General features: G+C 36.1%; 1 protein-coding gene across 1 annotated transcript in view; it reads left to right on the top strand.

Moving 5' to 3' along the window:
* CNOT2 (CCR4-NOT transcription complex subunit 2) overlaps positions 1 to 24,872 on the top strand; it is a 94,969-nt gene extending 70,097 nt beyond the window's left edge. The window contains 12 exon segments of the mRNA XM_075058181.1: positions 1,243 to 1,390; positions 2,012 to 2,194; positions 5,042 to 5,121; positions 6,273 to 6,398; positions 8,976 to 9,100; positions 10,703 to 10,823; positions 10,935 to 11,091; positions 14,299 to 14,360; positions 14,457 to 14,506; positions 15,346 to 15,446; positions 16,025 to 16,169; positions 23,731 to 24,872. Of these exon segments, the coding sequence (XP_074914282.1) occupies positions 1,243 to 1,390; positions 2,012 to 2,194; positions 5,042 to 5,121; positions 6,273 to 6,398; positions 8,976 to 9,100; positions 10,703 to 10,823; positions 10,935 to 11,091; positions 14,299 to 14,360; positions 14,457 to 14,506; positions 15,346 to 15,446; positions 16,025 to 16,169; positions 23,731 to 23,817 (1,385 nt within the window). The 3' untranslated portion in view covers positions 23,818 to 24,872.
* The last annotated feature ends 361 nt before the right edge of the window (positions 24,873 to 25,233 follow it).

The following is a 25,233-nucleotide window of genomic DNA, read 5'->3' as shown; positions in this document are numbered from 1 at the left end:
GCAGTTCTTTAAAGTGAGAGCGCTAAATGACTGGGAGGTTTCTTCAGACCTTGTCCATTGTAATAACCTGAGCGTATGCTATGTCTGTTCTTTGCATTCTTAGTATTTAATCACGCTATACACTGGCATATTCAGCTTTTCTGCAGGGGTGATCCACTATGGGAGAGTGTTGATTCATCATAATTTTTCTTTTGTTTGGTCTGCAAGATAAGGTTTTAAGTTCTGTGAATCTACCTCAGCAGCCTTATGCCAAAGCAATAGGGACCGTTACTTACAGCTATCACATTTTATATGCTAAGTTTGTTTCTATTGATGTGTTGCACTAAATGACTTTTTCTTGTCTTTGAACATCATTCTGAAACTTCATAAGCACAGAAAAGTGATGTGAGAATGATGAGAAACTTCATAAAGTTTTTGGACATTTTGAGATGGGGCAGCAACTGGTTATCTTTTGCTGTTCTGAGTTAAAGTAATTTTGTTCTTTACTTCACTGAAGTGCTTACTTTATTCTGTCACACCCAATTGTTTGCATAGAAAATACCTTTGATCACAATGTTAAAAATCTTCTGTATATTTTTACATGCTAATAGAGGGCAGTTAAAATTCTGCTTGCTTGCTTTTCCCAAAAGATGGAACTTGACTTGATCGTGGCCACTGAAGTTCTGTTATCAAAAAGTAGTAACTTAAACTTTACAGAGAACTGGCCTAAAATGTTGCTTTTGTTGTCCTAAAAGCAATGTTATTGTTAACTAAATATTCATAACTTTCTTTTATTAAAGGTTTGCTTAATTTTTAGCAAGACAGATCACTGTTCTAAATACTTGCCAAACATATACCAGTTTGTTCAGAAGTAATTAACGTGTTTCTTGAGTGCAGTTACTAATTTTCTCAAAATGCTGCCTTTTTTGAGATAATTTGTAGATTTTCATGTCCTCATCAAAAACCTCAAAACTGAACCCTTTCTCTACAGTATGCATCTCAAAGGAAACAAAATTTTGTTAGTGACCCAAATACAGAAATTTCTTAAAGAGCCTTTCTAAAGTTTAACAGAAATGGGGCTAAATTTGAGATAATTGGGCTTCTACTACACAAAGAAGGACTTAGTTTTTACACTGCACTTTCCTTCAGTCTTTACACTTTTTTGTAGGTTGTCAGCATAAATTGTTTCCATCTACACCTGATGGAGAAGACTTTGTTCCTGATTGCTCTATGTCTCCACCCCTCTGAATTTTTTTTCAATAGGTGCACTAGGCCTTCCAATGAGGGGAATGAGCAACAATACCCCTCAGTTAAATCGCAGCTTATCACAAGGCACTCAGTTACCGAGCCACGTAACGCCAACAACAGGGGTACCAACAATGTCACTTCACACGCCTCCATCTCCGAGCAGGTATTTATTGATAGCCAATATTTCTGCGATTGTGTCGTTCTGCAGAGCTCTTGTTAAATGTTCTGCATATTTTGCCTCAACTACTTTACAGTCTGATTAATTAAAATAAGAAGAAAAGTAGTTTCTATTGACCACTGCCTGTGTTAGGGAAATAATACTGTAGAACAGTAAGGACTTACTGTAAGACAGTATTTGATTTTTGTATGTAAAGGACAAATTGCTGGCAAATTCTGCTTCAGAATGTAAGAGACTGTTTTTTGATTGTTCTGGTAAATGTACGGTTAAAATTTTTGTATGGATGTCATACACCGTCTAAGAATATTAAGGTAGCAGGTCTGAAGTGCTCATTAACTAAAGAGCTGTGACACCTTCTCAAATGCATAATACTTAAGTATTTATCTAAACCTGACCAAGGAGTTGATTAGTATGTAATGGGTCATCTGGTATTTCTGAAGAAACCCAAAACTACATTAATTATAGAGAGTAATCCAAACATGCTGTATTGACGCTAAGCACAAATTAAGTTGCAACAGCTCAGAGTCCATCCTACATTAGTAATCTAAATGAGTAACCAAATACTATTGTACAGATTCATCTCTGTGGATGGTTTTTCTCTTTCAGGGGGATATTGCCTATGAATCCTAGGAATATGATGAACCACTCCCAGGTTGGTCAGGGCATTGGAATTCCCAGCAGGACAAACAGCATGAGCAGTTCAGGGTTAGGCAGCCCCAACAGAAGCTCTCCAAGCATAATATGTATGCCAAAGCAGCAACCCTCTCGACAACCTTTTACTGTGAACAGGTAAGGCTGTTTAGTTGGACCATCCCTGTACAGCCATGGAGATGCTTAAATGCTGCTCTGGAAATCTAATTTTTATCCTTTAGAATAAAGCTCAAAAGCCGCTTCGCGTGTTCTCATCTCCTGGCAATAAACTTTGAAGCTGCTTTTAATATTCACGCAAGCTTTTTGAGGCCTTAAGCTAAATTCTGTTTCTGACTATTGAATTTCTACTGCTGCTTCTTTAAAATATGTGATGTTTCTCATGTGTTCGCAAGTTTGTTTTTGAAACATATCTTGACTTTTGGGTATATGCATCCATTTTAAGACTATTCATCTATGAGTTTGGGAAGAAGTAAGGCAAGATTTAAAAACACAATAGTTATTCTGGAAGAATAGTTAACTGATGCAGACACAGTAGGGACTTAGTATTTTCTTCTTTAAATTCAGGAATAATACAGAGAACGGTGGTTTGCCATTCATTTAAGGATTTGGTGCTCATTTGGATGCCAAAAGCTTCTCAATCACTTCTGCTCTTTTTCTAACACTGGGCAAGATTCTAACATCATAAATCATTAGGCTTTAACTGTGGTTTGGTGCTGTGTTTATGCTTAGTTCATGCTGATAAACTCATAGTAAAAAGTGTGTTTGATTCTAATTATTTAATGTGTGTAGTCACAGCTTCGCACAGCTGACTGCTTTCCAGGCTTCATTCCACAACCTCACTGTCTCTGTGCTCCCAGTTTCATCCTTTTTTCCCTTCAGGACCTTCCTTAGGGGACTGACTCTTAGATGGAGCACAAACAAGCTCATGGCAGTCAGGTGCCACCTCTAACCTGACCTAGTATTTTACAAAATGGATAAAGGAAGGCGAAAACTGATGTCACGGTCATCTGAAAGCTGGTCAGGCTATTTAGTTCTGTAGTTTCGCACTCATAGAGGCATAAAAATGCTTTTCTCAATCACAGCAAGAGAGACTTGGTAGTAGCAGTTTATGTTCTTGGAGTGTGAGAAGACTTTGTATCTTGCCCCTGATTACATAGAATTTGTCTTTTCTCTCCTGTGATGTATGGTGGCATGTAAAGGTGATGATAATTTTAAAAGATAATTTTAGATTTTAAAGTATTTTTGAAACTTGAGCATCACAAAAGGTTGAAATAGTAATATACTTAAAAACTGTACATGCAGAGGCCAATGATTTTTTGGAGATTGATGTATGTATAGAAAGTATGTGTTTAAATATCGTTCAGCTGTAGGGTAGATAATTAAATCCCTGTCTGTAGGAGCATTTGAATTAAAATCCTCATCTTTCACTGTTTGCATTGTATATCTCATTTTCAAGAAGCTACAATTTTTACGAGTTGAGAAGGAAATATCACTATAACAATGACAAGTTCTTATTCCATAGTTTATTAGCCTACGGAAGTATAGTAGCGGTACATATCCAATTATTAATTGATATATTTAACAAAATTTTGAATTTATACTTGGAAAAAGAAGTTTATGGTGTTTCCTTGACAGGTGCATGAGTTATGTGACTTCCAAGAAGTGTTTTCTGTATGGTTGCCTTAGTTGGAGGAATGAAAGTTTTTAGGTTTTTGAACCTAAAAACTACTTCACTTTTGCTTTCTTAGTTACATTGGTAAAACAGGTTACAAACAATTGTAGAGAAGTATGCATTTTGTGGCCTAATCCCTTTCCTATCCCTGAAATTCCTAACATGGTTATTTCTAATTACTTTAAAAGCAAACAAAAAAACCCTAGCATGAGAAATACTGTCTGTCACCAGGCTAGATTATATGCCCTCAAGACCAAGTTGTCTCCTGTTGGTGCTCTCACCAGGTCTAGAATTCACAGATGATACCAGGAATGTGTTTCTTCAGATGTGTGAGGTGTCAAAGATCTGGATGCCTTTCAGATACACTACCTTGGGGAAGCAAAGCAGGACAGGACCAGCCTTGGCTAACTATTCCCTTTCTTGATGTCTCAATCCAAAATGAAGCATTTAGGGCTATTTCAAATTGGAATGAAATGCTTCAGAATTGTAACTGTGGAAAAAGTCCACGTAGGTAAAATTTCCACTAGGAAGATGTTTGATGTTTTTATTTACGGAAACTTCTAAAACATCAGCTTCCATCCTGTTACAGGGGAAAAATGAATGTTGTGATTTCCCACAGGGCAAAAATTCAGAATTTCACTCAGCTGGGGCCTACCTTTGGGCTTCTCAACATCTCCAGCTTGCACAGAATGAAGCGGATCGTTTGTGAGGGTGTCTTTCTGACCACAGTAGTTCTATATGATATTTAGATGTCTTCAAGCATTTTTGCCTGACTGTATGAAACTTTAATTTAGCTGGTGTCCTTGTGTGGCAGAGACCGTCCCTGGGCTCGTACTAGTGCCGTATGTACGTGGTGATGATTGCACACCATAACTGTTCAGCTTATAACCGAGCCATGATCAACTTGATCACTTCCATGATCCAGCTTCCCACCTGCAAATGAAGGGATTGCAGTCTGACTTTTCACTATTGCATTTACTGCTGCTTCATTTTTCTATATGAAATTACTAACTATCGTGTTTGTCGTAACTTGTTGGTTGACAGGTGTCTTAAGACATAGCGGCTATTAAAAAAATGAAGTTATTTTGAAGTCATTCCAGTTGTCTTGATTGAACAGTGCCTGCTGCTGCTGCTGCTCAGAGTTTTCAGAAGTATAAAGGAAAATAGTTAAAAACTGAGTTTAGGCTAACGTGGGTTGCTTAAGCTTAAAATAATTTAAGTGTCTTAGTTTTTTTTTTCCCCCTTAATGCCTTCCACTGGAAGTTACAAAGTATGTATACCCTTTTGTCTGACTTCCTGGATTTTTTTCACAGTATGTCTGGATTTGGGATGAACAGAAATCAGGCATTTGGAATGAATAACTCCTTATCAAGTAACATTTTTAATGGAACAGGTGAGTTTACTATGATTAATGTTGATCTTGAAGTACAGTAGAGAGATTTTTCTTGACTAAGTAAATCTAATTGAAAATACTTTGTTCTGTTGGAGTGCAACTTTGTTATAATTTTAAGTTGTTCCATAGAAACACTGCTCCAGGAGCGGTGCTATGAAACTGTTACTACTTCCTAACAGTGGATTTTAATACTTTTGAAGACAAAGTGAAAGTGTTCTGTAGAATGCTCACTGTACATCACATGACTATAGATTATACCTAGTCGGTTAGAAATGCAAAATAGCTTATGGAATTGAAAAGGGGATCAGAGAAGAAAAGACTTATCCATTTTCTACAAAAATGTTATATAGGGTAAGAACAGTGGGAAAGATTTTTTGATATCTCCAACTCCTTTTGAGCAGCTGGTATATAATGTGATTCTTTCAGTCAGTTGTTTCAGTTGTGGTTTTTCTCTGGGAATTACTTCTTCACCTGAATTAGTGAACTAGAGTAGGGAAAATATCCTTCTGCATAAACGCCTTAGGTTTGTCCATGATGGTGTTTCTGTAGGTAGCTGTGTATATGAAGCAACTTGAGGTGCTAGTGACCTCACAGAGTGTAAGGGTTTGGGCATCCCCTCGGACCTTATGACATCTTTATAGAGCCACTGCTCTGACCTCGCCTATGTAGTATTTTCTGCTGCAGACGAAAAAATGTTCCCATGTAACTTGCACTGCATTGGCTCTACAACTGCTTCAGTTTTATCTCACCTTATCTAAGGACAAAAGAGCTCCTTGATGTTGCTGCTGATATGGGTTATTATCTTCTCTCAAATTTCTTCTTGATAGCTCCTTAAATTTTAAAAAGGCTACCTATCCTAGTACTGTAATTTTGATAGCCTGCCTGTATTTTACGCATGCAGTCTTTAATTCAAAATGAGTAGACTTCATTACTAAGTACTGTTGTCTAGCCGTTGTTTAAAAACAAACCCCAAACATCTTGATGCTCTTTAGGCTAGCCTCCTAACACAGAGGCTGTAGTTATTTGTAATAATTATAATGAGTAGAAAGATCAACTTGAAGAAAGAAAATATGTTCTACCTTTATCTTGCACATAATGAAGTCTTTGAGTAAAAAATGTAAGGAAATTTAAAATACCTGTTTTTATTGTAGATGGAAGTGAAAATGTGACAGGACTGGACCTCTCAGATTTTCCAGCACTAGCAGACAGAAACAGAAGGGAAGGAAGTGGCAATCCAACTCCATTAATAAACCCTTTAGCTGGAAGGGCACCCTATGGTAAGACTATACTTTTGAAAGCTCTTTCAATGAAATCAGTGTTTGCTTGATTCACCTTTTGCTGTTCATAAGACAATAGGTAGTCTTTTAAAAAATGCCAGACACTTGAGCTCCTAAGTCTCATTTTTTAAAATAAATATTCAGTATCGCTGTGATTGGAGATTACCCTCAGGCTTTTGTAACTATTGGAACTCATCTGCTTTAGTTTCACTGTCAATAGAGGTTGTTGGGGCTTTCAGTCTGTATACTATGATTACTCTGAAGCTGCTCACTCATTTCTTAGGCAATAGGTTGTTTTCTAACTGTACATATGCAAGAACTGTCAATGTCCGAGTAGTAAATTTTAGAAATAATAATTGATTACTAGAGGTGTTGTTGTGTAAAAAGTCAGCAGCTGTAAACACACTGTATATTTTCTCTGTGTATTGGTAGTACTTGCTGTAGTACTGTTCACTGTTTTTTATGATGAACATCAGATTTCAAAAAACAGCCTGTAATCATCAACTATTATCAGTCAGATTCCAAGTCTGTGTCTTACATAATTCTTGCTGAACAGCTTAGAAAATAATAAAAGGGAAAACTTTAAGGTGGATACAAATCTTATTATTTGGGTCTGGAAAAAATTCAAGTAAGCTTAGCATGAGGCACAATACTTTTTTTTTTATTACTTTAGTAGATTTTGTCATGCATGTTGCATCAGCTACTCTGAAAAGTTGCTTTTATAACCTAAAGTTATTTTTGTGACACTTGTCAAATTTCCAACCAAAAATAACCCAGAGTTTTCTAACTATAAAAACCTAGTGTTTTCCAAAGATATCTCCAACTTTAATTGGAGAGAAATAATAGATACCACACTATCAGGAGAAAGTAGCCTTGTGGGTTGGGCGTAACCAGGGCCCTCTGCTTAAGATAGCTGTGAGAAAGAGCTACACGAGTTAAACTGAAGTGCTCCTAAACACAGGGAAAAGTCACTTCCCCAAATAAAGGCACCGAAAAGCCACACTGAGAGTGGAGAGATAATACAGCTTGTGGTTTACATGAGACGCTGTCTGTCTCAAAGAGAAGCCATTACATGGAAAATTGATAGAAGGTAGGAAGGAGATCCACACAGATGTACTTCCAGCATGGAGCTGGAGTTCAGCATTCAGCAGCACTGCTGCATAAAAAACCCTCTAATTGCTCCTGTGCTTACACCATTTCCCTGTTTTGTTGCTAGCATTGGTGTTTGCATGACTGTGCGGTGAACCAGGAAAGAAATTTCTCTGTCTGAAGAGTCATCTTGAGCAGCTGCTTAATGCAGGGATGGGTGTGCTGGTAGAAATAATCAAGAAATGGGGATATGAGATGCACTGTACACTGTCTCCAGCAACAATAAGTGGAGAGCACTTTTCGTTGTGGTCAAGAATAAGAAGGTTTGAAACTGAGCAGAGACATACTTCCTTCATGCTTAGCTAATTCAGGAAAATTAGACTTCAAATAACTTTTAGATAGAATGAGAATATGCAACAGTTAATTCATTATCAATTTTATTCATCCAGTGGAAGGAATTGTAATAACCCTGGATGAAAAGGGTGAACAGCAGCAACAAGATCAACTCAGTGCGTTTTTTTTCTTAAAGAAAGGACCTTTGATCTCCAACTTCAGAATACTAGAGAAAGTCATAGTCATCTACTGAACCATTTTAGATCCTATACATCTATTAAGAATCTTTATTAAAAATAGGCCCTAGACTTCCTTCTGTCTTCTCTTTCTCTAGTGCAGTGTTGTTTGCAACCAAATCACTGTAGTACTTCTCCATCTCTCAGCAAAGAATATTTGCCCTTGGGTGCGTGGTGTGGGGGCTTTTCTTTGGTTGATTTTGTTTGTTTGTTTGCTTTTGTTTTGGGGTTTGTTTCTTTTAACTGGCATTAAAAAAAAAAAAGAATGTTGCTTTTCAGTAGTCGGAATCCATGTTCCAATGTGACTGGCCTACTTTTTTTAAATTAGGGTCAGAGCACTGAGAGTTGCAGGCTAAATGCTTTCAGTTTTCATACTGAAAGTAGGAGTCGGTCTTATGTCACAGGCAAGTATTTCATTGGTGATATGTTCTGTTGCAAGTTAGCTGAGCACCTTTTAAGAATACTTGCTTCTAAAGAGATTATGCTAAGAAATTCTTCATGCAATTAGGGGATGGAGGAAGAATGTATTATAATCTTAAAAGCAGTACATCCTTCCTTCATCAGTGGATTTCCTTAAATACCGCTTTAATAATGCCTGTGAAGATTATTTGATCATTTAGATGTGCAAAACAGGTGCTGTTCCTGGTAAAAGTACTGGGCTTCGTTCTTAAAGCAGTGGATGTGTCTATGAATTTAACCCGGAGTGTTTCTCAGCTCACACTTAAATAAGAGGCTTTAGTCTAATATGTGTGGATGTTTTACATGAATATGCTTTGTTTTGGTTTACTTGGTTTTTTTGAAAGTCATTTCTGCTGTACAGCTTGCACATAGTGAAAATGGACAGTAAGCAAGATCAACAGCAGAAAATTCTTTACTTAGCAGTCATTTAATGTTATTCCTGCTTTCATTTTGATGATAGTTGGAATGGTAACAAAACCAGCAAGTGAGCAGTCCCAGGACTTTTCAATACACAATGAAGATTTTCCAGCATTACCAGGCTCCAGCTACAAAGACCCAACATCGAGTAATGATGACAATAAATCTGTAAGTAAACCTTAAATCTTCTTTTATTTTGAGTGTTTGTGCTTCTTCTGATGATTATATTTTAAAATGGGCAGTGACTATATTTGTAATATAAGATTTTCAAATTTGCCCCTCTAAATTAATGAGAAAATTTACATAATCAGCATTTCATATGTAGCTACATAAATTGAATTTCTCAGGAAGTTTTTTGGTCCCAACAGTCACTGCGACCTTGCTTTCTTAATTTCATATGACTTCTGTGTATCCTTTTGTATTTGGGGGAGGGGCCAGGGAGGAACTTGCAAGAACATCTCAAAATTTATTTTTGAGAGTTGATATGTATTTTTCAAGTTTTTCAATTTGTAATTTCTTTTTCTACCAATTCCAGCTTATTTTTTGCTATTGGTGCCTCTCATCAGTAGTAGTAATTTACACATTATAACAGCTTTCTTGAAAGCTGTCAAATCCTTTAAAAGTTAGGTGGTACAGTATCACTTCAAGGTAAAATTCTTGATGGGGAAATGAAATCACAAGGAAGAAGCTCTTTTAATAGAGACTGTTGCATGCATGGGTATATTGTAGACTAGTGGGATATGCTGTATCTTACGTATTGTTGTAATTACCATGCATTAGATATATAGCTTAAATCATAAGATGATGGGTTTTTTTTCATTGTTTACTCTGAAAGATTTGTAATAAAAATGGGGTTTTATTACAAATGAAGAGTGAATAAAATTTGGATGGCAGAGAAAAGTTTCCTACAGTATTTGACAAAATGTTCTAGTTTCTGTTTGGTTTATTACTTATAATTGGAAAAAAAAATGTTAATTGAGGTGGCATAAATACTGATGAGGAAGTAGTAGATGTGACTACAATCTCATGTGAAAACTGAAAAATGCAACTGTTCAAAAAAGGGACGGGGGGAAGCCTAGCACCCAAATGTTGTGGCCAAGTTTAGCATGTGGAAAATGTTCTGATACAGTTAGCATTGAATACAGTAAGGAAGGAGGGAGTAAATGTAATTACATTGTGTTACTGCAGACTTGTTTTAAAGAATAACAAAGAGTAAGAAATAGTAGTTGTGGAAGATATCTTTTGTCAGTATATGGGCTCGTGGAGCGCAATCACAGTTTTCTTGCCAGACGTAGTGTTTACATCTCTTTCCTGATAGTTGCAAATGTGCCAGCTGTATGTTGCTTGCACCTGAAATTGGTTTGAGTTATTGTTATCTGTTGCTATGTCATGGAGTGTTACGTGAGAGCAAGACTGTATGGAAGAAATATATGATGTGATGAGTCCAAAATATCCTCTAGTCACAGGCACTTGGGATATACATTGTGTATTGAAACTCAGGTATAAAATATTTTCTTATCCTTTTAGAATGCAAGCTGTTAGCTCATTAATAGCTCTTATTGTATGACAGGTATACTTTAGGAAGTGGTAAATATTACATAAGGTTTGTCAATAGAACTCGAGAGCTTCAGCTTGGTTCCATTTTAATGCCTAATTTATTAGAGTGAGTTGACGTACTGGTTTAGAGCGCTTGACTGAAAGGTATGGTCAAGAAGTTTTTCCATTGTGGTTTGTTTCCATCATACCAACTCTGCAAATTATTTTTTATAGAATTTGAGTACATCAGGCAAAACATCATCCAGCACAGATGGGCCCAAGTTTCCTGGAGATAAAAGTTCAACTACGCAAAACAACAACCAGCAGAAAAAAGGGATCCAGGTGTTACCTGATGGTATGTGTCATTCCACTTTTTCCTCTTTAAAAGTTTTGACAGTCATTTAGGTCACCTTGTTGATTCTTCCACTTCTTGAAAGGAGAAAATTAATTTGTTCTTCTTGCCCAGGTCGGGTTACCAACATTCCTCAAGGGATGGTGACGGACCAGTTTGGAATGATTGGCTTGTTAACATTCATCAGGGCAGCAGAGACAGATCCAGGAATGGTACATCTTGCATTAGGAAGTGATTTAACAACACTAGGTCTCAATCTCAACTCTCCTGAGTAAGTTTCTGGGTTTTAGTACTATCTTCGGTTTCGGTTTTGTTATGCTGTCGTTTATAATAAGCTTACTTAGCTCACACGACTAACAAACCCACAAGATATTTTGCCAAATAAAATTTGAAAATGTAATGACAGTAAAATAAAATTTTCATAAACAAGTGAATTGTGCTTCAAGGCATACTGAGATCTTGTTATGCAAACTTTCAATAAAAGTAGTGGCTTTGCTTATTCTCCCAACTTCTTTAGGACTTCCTTCAAGGAATTGACACTGTATTGCTAATAAATTTCATGTATATGTTATTTTTCAAATAATAATATTCCTTGAGGATATCTACGCTTAACTCTTAGCAATTTAGGGGGTAAATTTGATTTATATTAGTGTAATGATGAACAGAGCATCTGCAGTGCTACCCGGCACCAAAGATTAATTTAAATGAAAATGCAGTTTTATATTTAACTTCTAGTCATTCAGTTCACCTAAGTTCAGTCATCTAGGCTTCCTGTAGACACAGTGGGGAGAAAAGCAGTTAGCGGCTGCACTAATGGTGAGATAAGTGCTTAAGATAGGTGAGATGAATCACCAGCCCAGAGTGCCTCTCTTTCTCTACTAGTTACAGAAGGAACCTAGATCAGTTTGGACAAAAGCAGTATCTTCTAGGTGACTGTAATTGTGAGAGAAATTTGATTTCTGGTACTCTCTTTCAGCTGAGAATCTCCCATCATTTTGTTTCAGCAGAGATTTATGTAGTGTTAGCCCTGTTGACAGCGTAGTATATGTATTTTAAGGTTTGCACATATAGATTAACAAAACAAAGACCAAACAGCATACACGCGCACAGTTTCCATGTTTCACAAATTTATATGCAGGTGCATATAATCAGGGAAGTTTGATGAACGTGGATATCAAGGTGCGAGGGAAAGCATAAGAAAAGTGGCTCCTGATTTTTCTGTCTTGAAATAATTGGCATGAATTTACACCTCTCTTTCTAGAGATGTAACTCTTTAGAAATTACCACTTCCAGAAATTTGTTCTATAGAGCTTGCATCAAAAGTTAGTCAAATTGTTATACCACTGGCACTTCTAAAAATATTTCAAAACGATCATCCAAAGTCAATTGTCTGTAGATATTTGCAGCGTGTGTTACGTTAATGTAATATCTTCTTCATGTGTAGTGTTAGTCTCACAGCTCACTTCTCTATTGAATCCAGTAGCTTCCCCACTCCCATCCCCACACAAACAGTGCGTGTTTGTACGTGAACACTATATATACCTAGCATGCTGCCGCTTTTCCTTAGCAGCTATGCTGTAAATAGCTGGATTTTAAACATTTTTAATATTTAATTACTGTATATAGGGTATTTAGGGTCTTGGATGGGGGGAATAGGGTTAATATTTAATCCAAACAGTTCTGTATCATGAACTTTATCTGTATCATGAAATTCATACTGAGCCTGTGCAGTCCTCAGTGTCTGGCCTGCCATCTTGCCTTATGTTAAACGTTCTTTGGTTGCTTTATGAATTGTTGTTTGAAAAACTAAAAGCATTTCACTTGCGGAAAGCTGAAATCTTCTGCATTGTGAGGTACTTCTGATGATAAAAATATCCTTCTGACTTAAATACTTAGCACAATAAAATGTGCTTTTAGAAACAAAATTTTAGAATTCTGTGTATATCTCTAATGGTTTGAATTAACCCTTCTAACTCCTGGTTTTATATAGATTTTCTGTGCAGGTAGGTTAAGATTTGTTGAAAGAATGATTATGTACAGTCCTGTATTTCTTTAAGAAGTATGCTTTTAATTCCTTAGGATAGCTTAAAATTCTACATAAACAAAAATGAGAAAAATGGCATTACTTCATGTAGTTCTTTAGAGGTTATGTAGTTGTTTGTTCATGTTCTGAAGCTTTCTGAAATATTCATCATCAAATAGACTGTAGGCTGTCCCATACCTCCTTGAAAAATGTTAAATTAGTAGAGTTTTATTTGTATCATAGAGGGAACACTGTGCACAAACTTCAGTTTTTCTTGCATACAGAGGTGCAGTCTGAGTCTGTAAAATCCTGGATTCTTTGCCCTAGGAAACCAAACTCTGGGGCACGCATGGTGCTCCTCTTCTTGGGGCAATGCCTATCCATGCTTTCAGTAGAAGGAATGGTTGCGTTATTTTCAACTTCTGCAGCTTTTGCCACTGAAATCTTCCTTCAGGCTCTAAAGCATGTTTTTGCTAAGAGTAAGATTAGTTAGCCTGGAGTAAGATTGACACCACTTGATCAGTGTAGTTTTTGGCCCATATAGTTCAGCTGGGAGTTGGTTGTGTTCAGGTAATTTGGTAGGTTTCTGATTTATTTTTTTTTTTAATAGTAATTATTTGGCCTTTGAGAAGAAGGAAGCAAGGGTTTGATAGGGTGTGCCATACTCAAGTTTCATTTACAAAACTTGCCATAATAGTGTGCTATCATGGATAATTAAAAGCAGGCTGTAGCTACCTGCCAGAAGTACATTTCACTCAGTCCTTTTTTTCACTTCTTTACCTGTTAATTAGAAAACTCATTCCTCAGTACATCAGTCACTGTAGTAGAGTTGGAAGGTTCATAATTTTCTCTTTATTAAACTAATGGCTCCATTTCTTTAATATATGTTAGCAAAATCTATATGAAAGAAAAATACTAAATCATAATAAACTTACATTCATGTTGTGCTGGGATTCAATTTATTTGTTGTCACCAAAATTTAGAAGAAGAGTAAAATCTTTACTCGTTAGTTTAAAAAAAAAAAAGAAAAAATATCTGCCAGTATAAGCTTCCCATCCCCTGTTAAATCATAGGCTAATAAATCAGAACCCACCAGGCTTGTGGCAGCTGTTCCTACGCAAATTGAACCATCTAAAATTGGATCCCTGAAAAGGGGTGGGATCCCTGGCACTTCTAAGTTGAAGGAATGATAGACTCAAAAGTAAATCTTGACCTTGATTTCCATGGCAGTTTTTAGATGCATTCTTACTCCCCACAGTAAAAACAAAATGAATAAGTGTATCTGTTTTAGGAAAGTGGGATGGATATTTCCTTTTTCCCTTCCTTCTCACTCCAGCTAGTGATTTTGGTTGTATGGTTTTCAGGTTTGCGAGGTTGGTTATGGGAGGTTTTTTAGTTGGTTGGTTTGGGGTTTGTTTTTAATTTTGATAAATCTCTGCTTTTCTCTTTCTTCAGAAATCTTTATCCCAAATTTGCATCACCCTGGGCATCATCACCCTGTCGACCTCAAGACATAGGTAAGAGAGAAATAACTATTTAATTCAATATTAATATTTGCAAATTATATTCATTTACATGTCTTAATAGTTGCATCAATTCCGATTCTTTTTTAGACTTCCATGTTCCATCTGAATACTTAACTAACATTCACATTAGGGATAAGGTGAGTACGTGTGTGTGTGCATATGTTTTGTTAATTTATTACCAATAATTGTCCAAGTTTTCTTTCAGATAGGTAATATTCAAAATCAGTGCATTTTATGGATGTCCTCAATCTTTTTAGGAACAGTGGTGCATTAACCAGCTAATTCCACACATCATGCACCCATTCCACCTTAGAAAAAGAAAGGGAAGACAAAACTGAGAATGGGCATGGTTAGCAGAAAAGCACATTATCTTTTTAAGAGTTTGCCCTTCATGCAAAGCAGAAGTTTCTTATAGTCCATATACTGTAATCAAATGCTATATTAAATTGAGATATTTCTTCTTGAGATAAGCTCAGAATTGCCGTTCAAGATATTCTCACATTTATCTGTTGCATTCCATATCTGCATGAATAGGGATTTTTTGTTAGTTATATTTTCTTTCAACTATTGTAGTTCTGTAAGACGGGATCATTGAGAAATATTGTAAGACATTTTAGTAATGTTACTTAATAGAGTATGAAGTGAGCAAATACATGTGTATGTTTGGTTGTTTTTTTGGTTTTGTTTTTTTAAAGTAAGTAGAAGATACACACAGGTATAGGGAAAAAATTCTGTCTTGCTGATTCATTACTTCTGTTTATTTTTCTGTTGAATTCTTTAAGTTAGAAAGGTTAACTAAAAGTGATGAAAAATTGTTTTAATAATTATTACTCGTTATATTAGAGTATCATTTGCAAACACACTTAGGATGGAAGCACGTTCTGGATGTATCCTTGTGTTATTTAAGTGGGATAGTATGTCTTAAAATATTTATCTATTGTGATTTTTCATCCTCATTTTCTTCAATCTTTTGCAGCTGGCTGCAATAAAACTTGGCCGATATGGAGAAGATCTCCTGTTTTATCTCTATTACATGAATGGAGGAGATGTATTACAGCTATTAGCAGCAGTAGAGCTGTACGTTCAAACTATTTTGTCAGTCTTATATGATTTAATCTATTGCAGTAATGAAGTAGTAGATGTTAAAAAACCAACCAACCAAACAAAAAAACCCAGCAAGTTAGACACTGAAAACAGAAGCTTAGTCAATCTAAAGCTGGAAACCTTTTTTTAAATACCTCCTCCAACCTTGGTTCCATTTTGTACTTTTTTTTCATTCATACAGTGGAAATCAAAAGTCTGTCTCATGAATTTTGCATTATTATGAAGCACTGTGAAGAAGTGGCAGGTGCCAGTCATTATTAAACGTCTAACTTCTCTATCTTCAACAAAATGAAAAACAGTAAATAATCATAAAAAGAGTTTGTTGTTTGAACCTACCAGACTTCTTAAAGTTCCAAATGTGATTAGTTTGAGGTGTAATAATTGTATGGAAGAGGTATGAGATTGCAGGTGTAACAGTGTCTTAGACATCTTGTTTCGGTCTTGAATGTATTGCACAGTTTTGATTGAAACCCTTAAAATTTTAGTTTTATGAAGTCAAATTCAGATAACTAACACTAAAAATTATTTTTCCTTCCTATTAAAACTGCAAGATTTAACCGGGATTGGAGATACCACAAAGAAGAACGAGTATGGATCACCAGGGCACCCGGCATGGAGCCAACAATGAAAACCAATACGTACGAGAGGGGAACATATTACTTCTTTGACTGTCTTAACTGGAGGAAAGTAGCTAAGGTATCTCTTTTCCCTTGTGCAGATTTCTTAAGTCTGTCAACCATGTATTTTTAGAAGGACAAAAGTAAAACCCAACATCCTCCCCCAAAAATCTCAAACTTTTTAACCTCCTATTGTTTTAAGTTCATTAGCTTAATTTCTGATGTGTGAGGGAATAAAGATCGCCTAAAACACTGGCTTCCTTGTGGAAAAGGAGGAGCTGTGTCTCTGTTTTCAGTTTTCTTTGGGAGGTACAAGGATGTAGAACTTTCATTATGAGTTTTGTTAAAATCGAAAGCTTTTTTTCAAGTACAGAATTACAGAATGGAAAGCATTATTTGGCATTTTAGAAATTGTGCTTGCAAATATTTTATTATTTTGCTTTAGAAAATAAAATAGGGAGCTACCACATCTTACTTTGGAATTAAAAATGGGGGTGGGATGGGTGGGTGGAGTGCTTTTTTTGTTTTTCAGATACTGTCTCTCCTTGAGCATATTGCAGGACTTCCATGGTCTGTTGTTTGAACATCAGAGTACTTTGAAACAAATCACTTTAGGGAGGAGGCATATTTTCATGATGCTTGTTTTCTGTATTCTAGGCCAAGAGGCAGTAAAAAAGTCAGAAAGCTATAGTCTTCTGCCTTCCCACTTCTCATAATCTATTTGTTCCTTTCTGTCCGTGAATACTGTCAGTAATGTTCACCCTTGACTTGTTAGCTGAAGAAATTTATAGAATTGTGCTTCATTTTTTCCACCCTCCCCCAAAGATAATTAATTTTCAGTATCTTCCAACTTCTAAGACTATCCAACTTCTAATTCCAGCTTCCAGCTTTTAAGACCATATCATACAACGTCTTTTGCTGACTGGATCGTGATTTCTGTGATTTCTCTTCCCCACTAAAGCAAAGATTTTTTTTAATGTACATATGTGCCAAAACACTATTTGAGTAATCAGGAGTGCTAACATTCACTAACCTGGCAAGAGGTGTGCTCTTTTGAAAATAGCCTGCCCTACAAGGTGATGCATTCAGCTTCAGCTGGAGCTGAAAAAAGATATATTCGCAATATGCATACAACCATTACACCTGCCTAGAGTCTGTTTGAGTTAAATAGTTTGTCAAGAATCTCATTCCCCACTTAAGTTTGGTTATATGAGATTTTAGGAATGTGGCATGATTTTTCCTTCGAGTTTTAACCGACATGTTGGATTCATCGGTGAAAGAGCAAACATAAAACATCCATGACAGACCTTCTGTAGATACAGTATCTCACTCCTGCTTTTCTCCAAAAAACGCTTAACAGATCAGACCAGATTAATCTTGAAGCCTTGAACTCAACAGATGTGATTCCAGCATGTTGGAACTATGTTTTGTGGTTCCACAGGCTTAGGTATTTGGTTTAATCAGAAATCTTTTCACCTGGAGCATAACTTATGAATTGTTTGCTGAAAAGGCATTTTATTCCTGTGAGCAAGTCACATCTATACGCTTGGAGATTATGAAATACTGCATTAAATAGTTACGTCTGTTGTGGTTTTAAACAGCAGCTCTAAATTAAAGGGAATAAAGTTCAATGTTGTCCCCTCTGTTAAGTGCATTACATTTTTTTCCTAGCCAGTGTATTGAAGTTTGTCATCATCTAGAAATAACTAGATATAACGGTCTTTTTTCTTTCTTCCCCCCTCCCCCCAGTAAATTTGCTTAGTCTGTGCAAGCTACCCTCAGAAATTAACATTTTAGTTGCCCCAAAGGATATAAGAGGCTCTTCATTCTGTATGCATGACTTGTTGCCTCTGCTGCCTTTCTTGTGACCATAAGAAAACAAAGATTTTGTAACTGAAGGTTTTAATGGCAAGGCCTACTTGTATGGTTTTTCATAAGTGCAAGGTAATTCCAAAACTTTTAAGCAAAAGCATCACTCCTTTCAAAAGAAAACCCAAACAAAAGGAAAGTTTTAATTTCTACTTGAATTATTTATTTGCTGCTTGGTATACTTTCTTAGGTTTCCCAAGACGCTGTTTTAAAGCTATTTTATTATTATGTGAGGTCATCAGAGGGGAGGTAATTGCCTTTTGAAAGGATAGATTTCTTCTTTGGAGTCAACTGAATATGTTCCATTTATTTATGAGCAATAAGAGCCTCATGTCGGTTCATGTATCAGTGGAATTCAGTTTTTACCCTACGTGGAAACACAACACTCCTTTTACTAGGAGGAAGCGGTGCCAATTGTACAAGGATAGTAACCTCTTTAGTGTCTCTCCTTTTTCTACCTGTAGTAAATGTATGAAGCTGCTACTTGATGCTTAAGCACTACTTTTGAAGACAGTTTTCTCTATTTGGAGTCCTGAGTGCTGTCCTGAAATGCAGCATCCAGTGCGTGAGTTAATTAGCACACTACATCCTTCCTCTTCTAAAGACTAGAGCTGGCTTCATCTATTAGGCATTCCTGGAGATACTGCGGTGAAAGAGAGATATGAATCACTACTGTTCTCCGAATGGTTTTGCCCAAGATCTACAAAGATTCTCTTCTCTTTACTTTGCATACTGAAAATAATTCCCCCAACATTAGGAAGCAATTGATAGCTAGTAAGGAGAGGGATAGTGTTTTCTAAAGTTTTGCAGCTGCAGCGGTAAGTTAACAAGGAACATGATTTTTTTATTTTCCCCAGTGTCCATAGGAAGAGATGTAATATCTTTTCTTTAGGCTTGTGTATTTCTTGATGTAAAAATTGGAACTGGAATATTATTTTGACATTTTTATTTAATTTAGTTTGGTGCAAAATACAGCAGGCAAGTTGAGGCAAGGAAGCTAGAGAAGGATTTGGGGGAAAATTGCCATTTTGTTACATGGAAAAGGAATCACTTGCTAGAAATAATTCTGTGACATTTCTATTTATGATAAATAAATAAGAACTTACATGTATGTCAGGTGTGATCTTGGCATTGTGTGGTAATGTTGTTACCTCTGGTACTAATTTCTGGAGGTGACATTTCCTTGGAGGAAGACTAACGTAGACTTACCATAACAAGAATGGCAGTATTTGATAACTCCATGTTGCTTTGAATGCAAAGAAAGGTATGGCCAAGTAATTTTTTGTAACAAATGCAGAAGTATTAATTAATGTTTCAGGAAATTAAAAATATAAGAAGCTGGGAAAAAAAGAAAGCATTCTGATAAATTGCAGTCTCTTGCTGTATCTGCTGCCTTAGTAGTGAATGCTGGGAATATCAGTTCCTTAGAAGGCCGCAATAGTAATTGCTGCTTTAACGGTTTCGTTGGTCCTTTTTCGAAGCAGTCAAACAAGAATTATTTCTGGTAAATTACTGTCTCTTATATGTGCAAATTCAGTTGTTTTTCAAGGTGCTTTATAAATTTGTCTGTTGTTCTACTGTATATGCTCAAATATAGGGCAGCACATATTTTAATGCATTGTGCTTTGCAGACATGGTGCATTATGTATTATGAGCTTCTGTGTATATTGTACCTATTTTAAATTATACTGCATTACGATAGATACAGTGAAATATAACTGTTAACTTTGGATAATATTACTAAATCTTAAGACTAAGTCTGTAAAAACATAAACCAGATGTGGTTTAACAGATTTTTTTGATAGTGTCCTAAACTGGTTTTAACAAAGCCCAGTAAAGTAGACTGATTAACTTCTTTCAAGAAAACATCAAATAGATATATTTACCTTTTTTACCAAGCTGTAGGCTCTATTTTTATATTCCTAATAGATAATAGACCGAAGAAGGAAATGCAGCAAAACAGTTGAGTAATGAGAAAACTCCTAAATTGTTAGGAGATAAAATCAAATTAATTCTATGTTGATATGTGGTAGTAAACAGTGAAAAATATTAATTACAATAAACTTCAAATTCACCTTAAATGCAGAACAAAATGCAGGAAAACGCTGATTACAGATATGTCTGTGTACATGGGTTTTCATCCTAGGGCATATGAAAAGTACAGTATGGTTAAAGCCACTTAGACTTTTCACTGAGGATTTGGCTATATAGTTTGCTGCTTTTGAGGAGACATGAGAGAGGAAGAGAGATGGATATGACACTAAAAATGCTTTCTACTGTTGCACATTTACTGAAATAGTGACTTAAATTGTCCGAAGTGAAGTATCTGGAATTTCTCCTTTGAAAAGTAATCCTGTTTAAGGAAAAAAGATTATAAAAACCTTTTACTTTGATTTTTTTTTTTTTTTTTTTTTTTAAGTTAGAAAACATGGAATTCTCTATGGGAGAGCAGGTTAAATTTCCAAGTGTTTATTTGCTTGTAAGGGTTGCTGCCTATATTAAATTACTCCCTATCCTTTTAAGATCAGTATTAATTGAAATACTTTTGTAATTGCTACAAAGTTGAATTTGTTCTTCTAATAGAGATGTGCCATAGCATTTTAATTCAGCCCCTAATTTAAGTTTGGGTCTTTGCATCCATCTTTAAGCCAGTATAAATGCTGCCTTTTTGGTCCCATTTGGAATTTTTGAACTAGCCGTGGGATTTCTACTATCTCCTTTGGTGGACTTAGACAGTCCAGAATATTATGTCCTCAGGACACTTCCTATCCTGCTAACTTTTTGTTTTGTTTTACTCTATTAATGCTATGGACCACCTTAAGCGATTCTCTTCTATCTTTAGTTTTCTTACCTATTATTGTTTGTACATGTGCAGGCTGATGTAACTTTACCTTCAAAACAAGTTTTCAGGATGACATGAGAAGTGATTGATTTCTTTGCATAGAACAATTTATTTAGTGTTGCACATGTGCTGTAAGCTTCCACACACATTTAGTATTCATTATTCTTGGTTAATAAAAGGTATTTAATTTTTATTAATTACTTCCACGTGGAAAATGAAACAATTTAACAGATGTTTGTCAATGGATAAATGGCATTTTTCTACATTTTATTTGTATCTGTTTATCTTAAAAAATATCAGTGCTACTGTTCACATTCTAAACCACAGTGGCCCCTGGAATCAAAAGCAAAAACATAAAGTATACCTGTAATACAAGTCTTTTTCTATATGTAATAAATAATTGCCTTTTAGTTTTCAAAAATATTTGGTCAATGAGTTCTTTTTTTTTTTTTTTTTTTTTGTATTGTCAGACATAACTTTAGGTGTTCTTTGCTGGATATTGGACTTGAGCATTGCTGACACTGGGATGCAAATCAAAAAGTCTGGTTTAAGCCTGTTTATTTTAAAAAACGATGACAGTTTGAAGTATGAACTCATACTTCTAAAGAAAATTTGGTAGGGAATCGCATGCCTTCTTCTAAACGAGGGGCTTCCAAATTGTGGCACACAAAGGACTGCTCAAGCTACTGAGCGTTTCCTTCAGACACTGCCAATACAGGCACACAACCGCCTTAAGTTTGGAAAGCCCTTTTTAGGCTACTGATACTGTCTTGCTGGTTTAAGTAGCCATTTTCCATGTGTAATTTTGAAGGCATTTCAGAGCGTGTGGAGGTTCAGGTAACTGATTGAAGCTGACCATAGACTGATAGTAATCTGCAGACTCTTACATGATTATGTGCAAATGTGAAGCCATGAATGGGAGAGAAGTTTGAGTGGTATTTTTTCTATTATGAAATTACTTCAGAATTACTGAAGATCCACCCAACCTAAACCAGCCTTTGACACCAAAATACCTACGTAGCTTTGTACACCTTGATCTTGCTTCTGACAAAAGGTGGGAGCAGGCATCTCTTCCCTGTCAGCACCTGTGTATGTATCTGAACAAAAAGAGAGCATACACCAACTGGCATGCAGTGTTAATTAGGAATGCCAAAAGCAATTGACTTGTGTGTGTGTGTGTGTGTGTGTGTGTGTGTGTGTGTGTGTATATATAACCTAAAAAAGCCCAAGCAAAGAAAACAAACAAACCCACCACCAAAATAAAAAAACAACCAACCAACTAAAAAAGCCCTTGGCTGGAATAGAGAGCGGGGAACCAGAAAAGAAGTAGATGTGCAGCACTTCAGTGCGGCTGGCTGTAACCTCACATAGGTTTTGCTAGGATTTTCCAGGTTTAGGGACGGTATTCTCTGGGCAATACAGACTTATTGAATGCTTAGCATTTTCCCCTACTTTGTTTCCTTACCGTGCTGAATGTTCTTTCTATGCTAGGTGGATCTTGTTTTGCCTTACAGAAGAGAAATCTGAGAGTTGGATTTCGTAGATTTTATTTTTGGTTTTGCATTGACTTGGTCTTTCGTTTGGTTTGTCTACCTGTAAAAACTGATTATGTTGTATTATTTAATCACTTCAGGAAGTGTTCTAAAAGATCTATTCGCTACTCGTAGTGTTTTCATCTGTATGTAAAAATAGCGGGGTAAGTTTGCTCTGCAGATACAGAGGATGTTCTGCTGAGGTTCTCCACCGAGTTAGGCAAAATAAATTACTGTACGTGTCCAAGGTAGCTGTTGTAGAATTACCAAGAAGTACTCTTAAAGAACAATTCTGACATCTCTGCTTACTCTGTTTCTTAAATGAAGATAAAATGGGGATGAGACACAGATAACTGCTGAAAGGATCTGAAAAATATAGGATTTAAGTAAGTCCTTGTACATTTTTGCATGAGTGAAGAAACAAACACCAAATGTCAAAATGCACTGATTAGATTTGTGTGCACAAATGAAGGTCACAGGGAAGGAAGCTGCTTTTTTCACTGTAATAATCACGATGCATATAAACATCAAGGGTGCTTGCAGTCTGGTTTGTAGTCAGAATAAGAATTTCTTCTGGATCAGTGAAATGTTTTACAATTATGCAAACCAGACACCCTTAAACAGAAGTCAGGTGATTATGCTGGTTATTCAATAAAGCTGCTTATTTATGAACCAGTAGTGTGTGTGGCATCCGAGTACATGGGCAGAGGTTTTTATTCGGTGTGGTTGTCTATAAAACACTGAGAGAATTTCTCATGAAAGATATTGGCAAAGTGTGATGATAGGAGCGAGGAGCTCAGGATGTGCAGGAGGGTTGGGTGAGTCTGAAGCTTAAGTCTGAGCATGAAATGTGGTGGAATAGTTTGTTAAATTCTGGCTTAAGTAGATCTCAGTACTTTGTCTCTAACATCTTAGATAGTGTTCCCGAAGGAGAAACCTAGCTAGTTTAACTTACAGTTGGGTCTGGTAGTATGCCCTAAAATATCACCAAACTTCAGGTCATCCAAAATACATATGTCTGACATGTTGAAAGACAGAAGCTTTCGTTCATAATTCAGCCCATGCTGTGATTGTGTATTTGTGTTTTGTGTGTGTGCGTATATAAAATTGTTTTGAGATCATAACTAGGGTTCTGAGAGTAATGTAGCGTAAAAAAAAAGTAGGAGAGCCTACATGTTGCAGGTATAATGGCTTAGGATATTGACTTTTTTTCTGCTTAAAATATAGAAACCAAGATAGCAAAATTGTGTTGCTGCCTTAAGATAAGTTAGGACTTGACCTCTTCTATATTTGTGCTTTTCAAGTATGGCTGATAGAAAGACCAGGTCTCGACAGGTAAATGATATGTTGTTTTATTTGGTTTTGTCTTTTTTTTTTTTTTTTTTTTTTAATTGTAGGAGTTCCATCTGGAATATGACAAATTAGAAGAAAGGCCTCATCTGCCATCAACCTTCAACTACAACCCTGCTCAGCAAGCCTTCTAAAGACTTCCCTTTTCTTGGGGTATGGCTGTCTCAGCACAATACTCAACATAACTGCAGAACTGATGTGGCTCAGGCATCCTGGTTTTAATTCCTTGAGGATCTGGCAATTGGCTCATGCGAAGGGTCACCATTTGAGGTCCTGCCTTACTAATTATGTGCTGCCCAACAACTAAATTTGTAATTGTTTTTCTTTAGTTTGAGCAGGGTCTGAATTTTTGTTTTTGTTCTATTTTTTGCCAGCAGACAAGCTTGGGTCTGTAAAGACAAGCGAGTACACTGACAAAAGTTTACCACTTAGTTTTCCAAAATGTAAAAACAAAAAAAAAAGAAAAAAGACAAAAAATGAGACAACAAAATTTGCATTGTTCATTGTAGCACTATTGGTAATAAAAAATGTTTGTGCATTTTTATGTGAAGATCCTTCTCGTATTTCATTTGGAAAGATGAGCAAGGTTTGCTTCCTTCATTTTACTTCCCCTTCTGTTTTTGAAAGGCAGTTTAAGCCAAGCTTAATGCAAGAATATTTGACTGTTTAGAAGAAAGATATTGCCACAGTCTCTGGTTAGTTTCCAGAGTTGTGTATTACTGAGCTTCATCTTTCCAGAATGAGCAAAACACTGTCCAGTCTTTGTTACGATTTTGTAATAAATGTGTACATTTTTTTTAAATTTTTGGACATCACATGAATAAAGGTATGTATGTACGAATGTGTATATATTATATATATGACATCTATTTTGGAAAATGTTTGCCCTGCTGTACCTCATTTTTAGGAGGTGTGCATGGATGCAATATATGAAAACGGGACATTCTGGAACTGCTGGTCAGGGGACTACTTTGTCGCCCTGTGCACTAAAGGGCCAGATTTTCAGCAGCCAAGGACATCCATACCCAAGTGAATGTGATGGGACTTAAAGAAGTGAACTGAGACAATTCACTCTGGCTGTTTGAACAGCAGCGTTTCATAGGAAGAGAAAAAAAAAAAGATCAATCTTGTATTTTCTGACCACATAAAGGCTTCTTCTCTTTGTAATAAAGTAGAAAAGCTCTCCTCACTGCAGTGTTGACTTTGATTTGAGATTGTGAAATTATTTCTTCAACAATGAAAAATGGAAAAAAAAAAAGTTGAAGTATTAAAAATATCGAGCTGTACAGTGGTTAAGACACTTGAAGAGTCTTTTTGCTGCTGACAAGTAAATTTATAAGAGAGTTTTATATTCTTTTCCACAGCCAAAAAGTTTGGTTAACCTTGGTTTCAGATCCCCTCTCTGTAATAGCAAATAGCAAATCATTTTTAGGAAGGCGGGTGGGTAACATATCGGATGACAGAAAGATGCTTCAAGAATTCATCACAGAAGGAACACTTGGAAGAACCTTGGTTTAGAACTGATCATAGCTTAGTTCCAGGTTGGTATT

This window comes from Buteo buteo, chromosome 26, assembly GCF_964188355.1.
Source record: "Buteo buteo chromosome 26, bButBut1.hap1.1, whole genome shotgun sequence".
Lineage (NCBI taxonomy): Eukaryota > Metazoa > Chordata > Aves > Accipitriformes > Accipitridae > Buteo > Buteo buteo.
The sequence above is the reverse complement of the archived record's forward strand: the minus strand, read 5'-3'. Positions and strand labels throughout refer to the sequence as shown.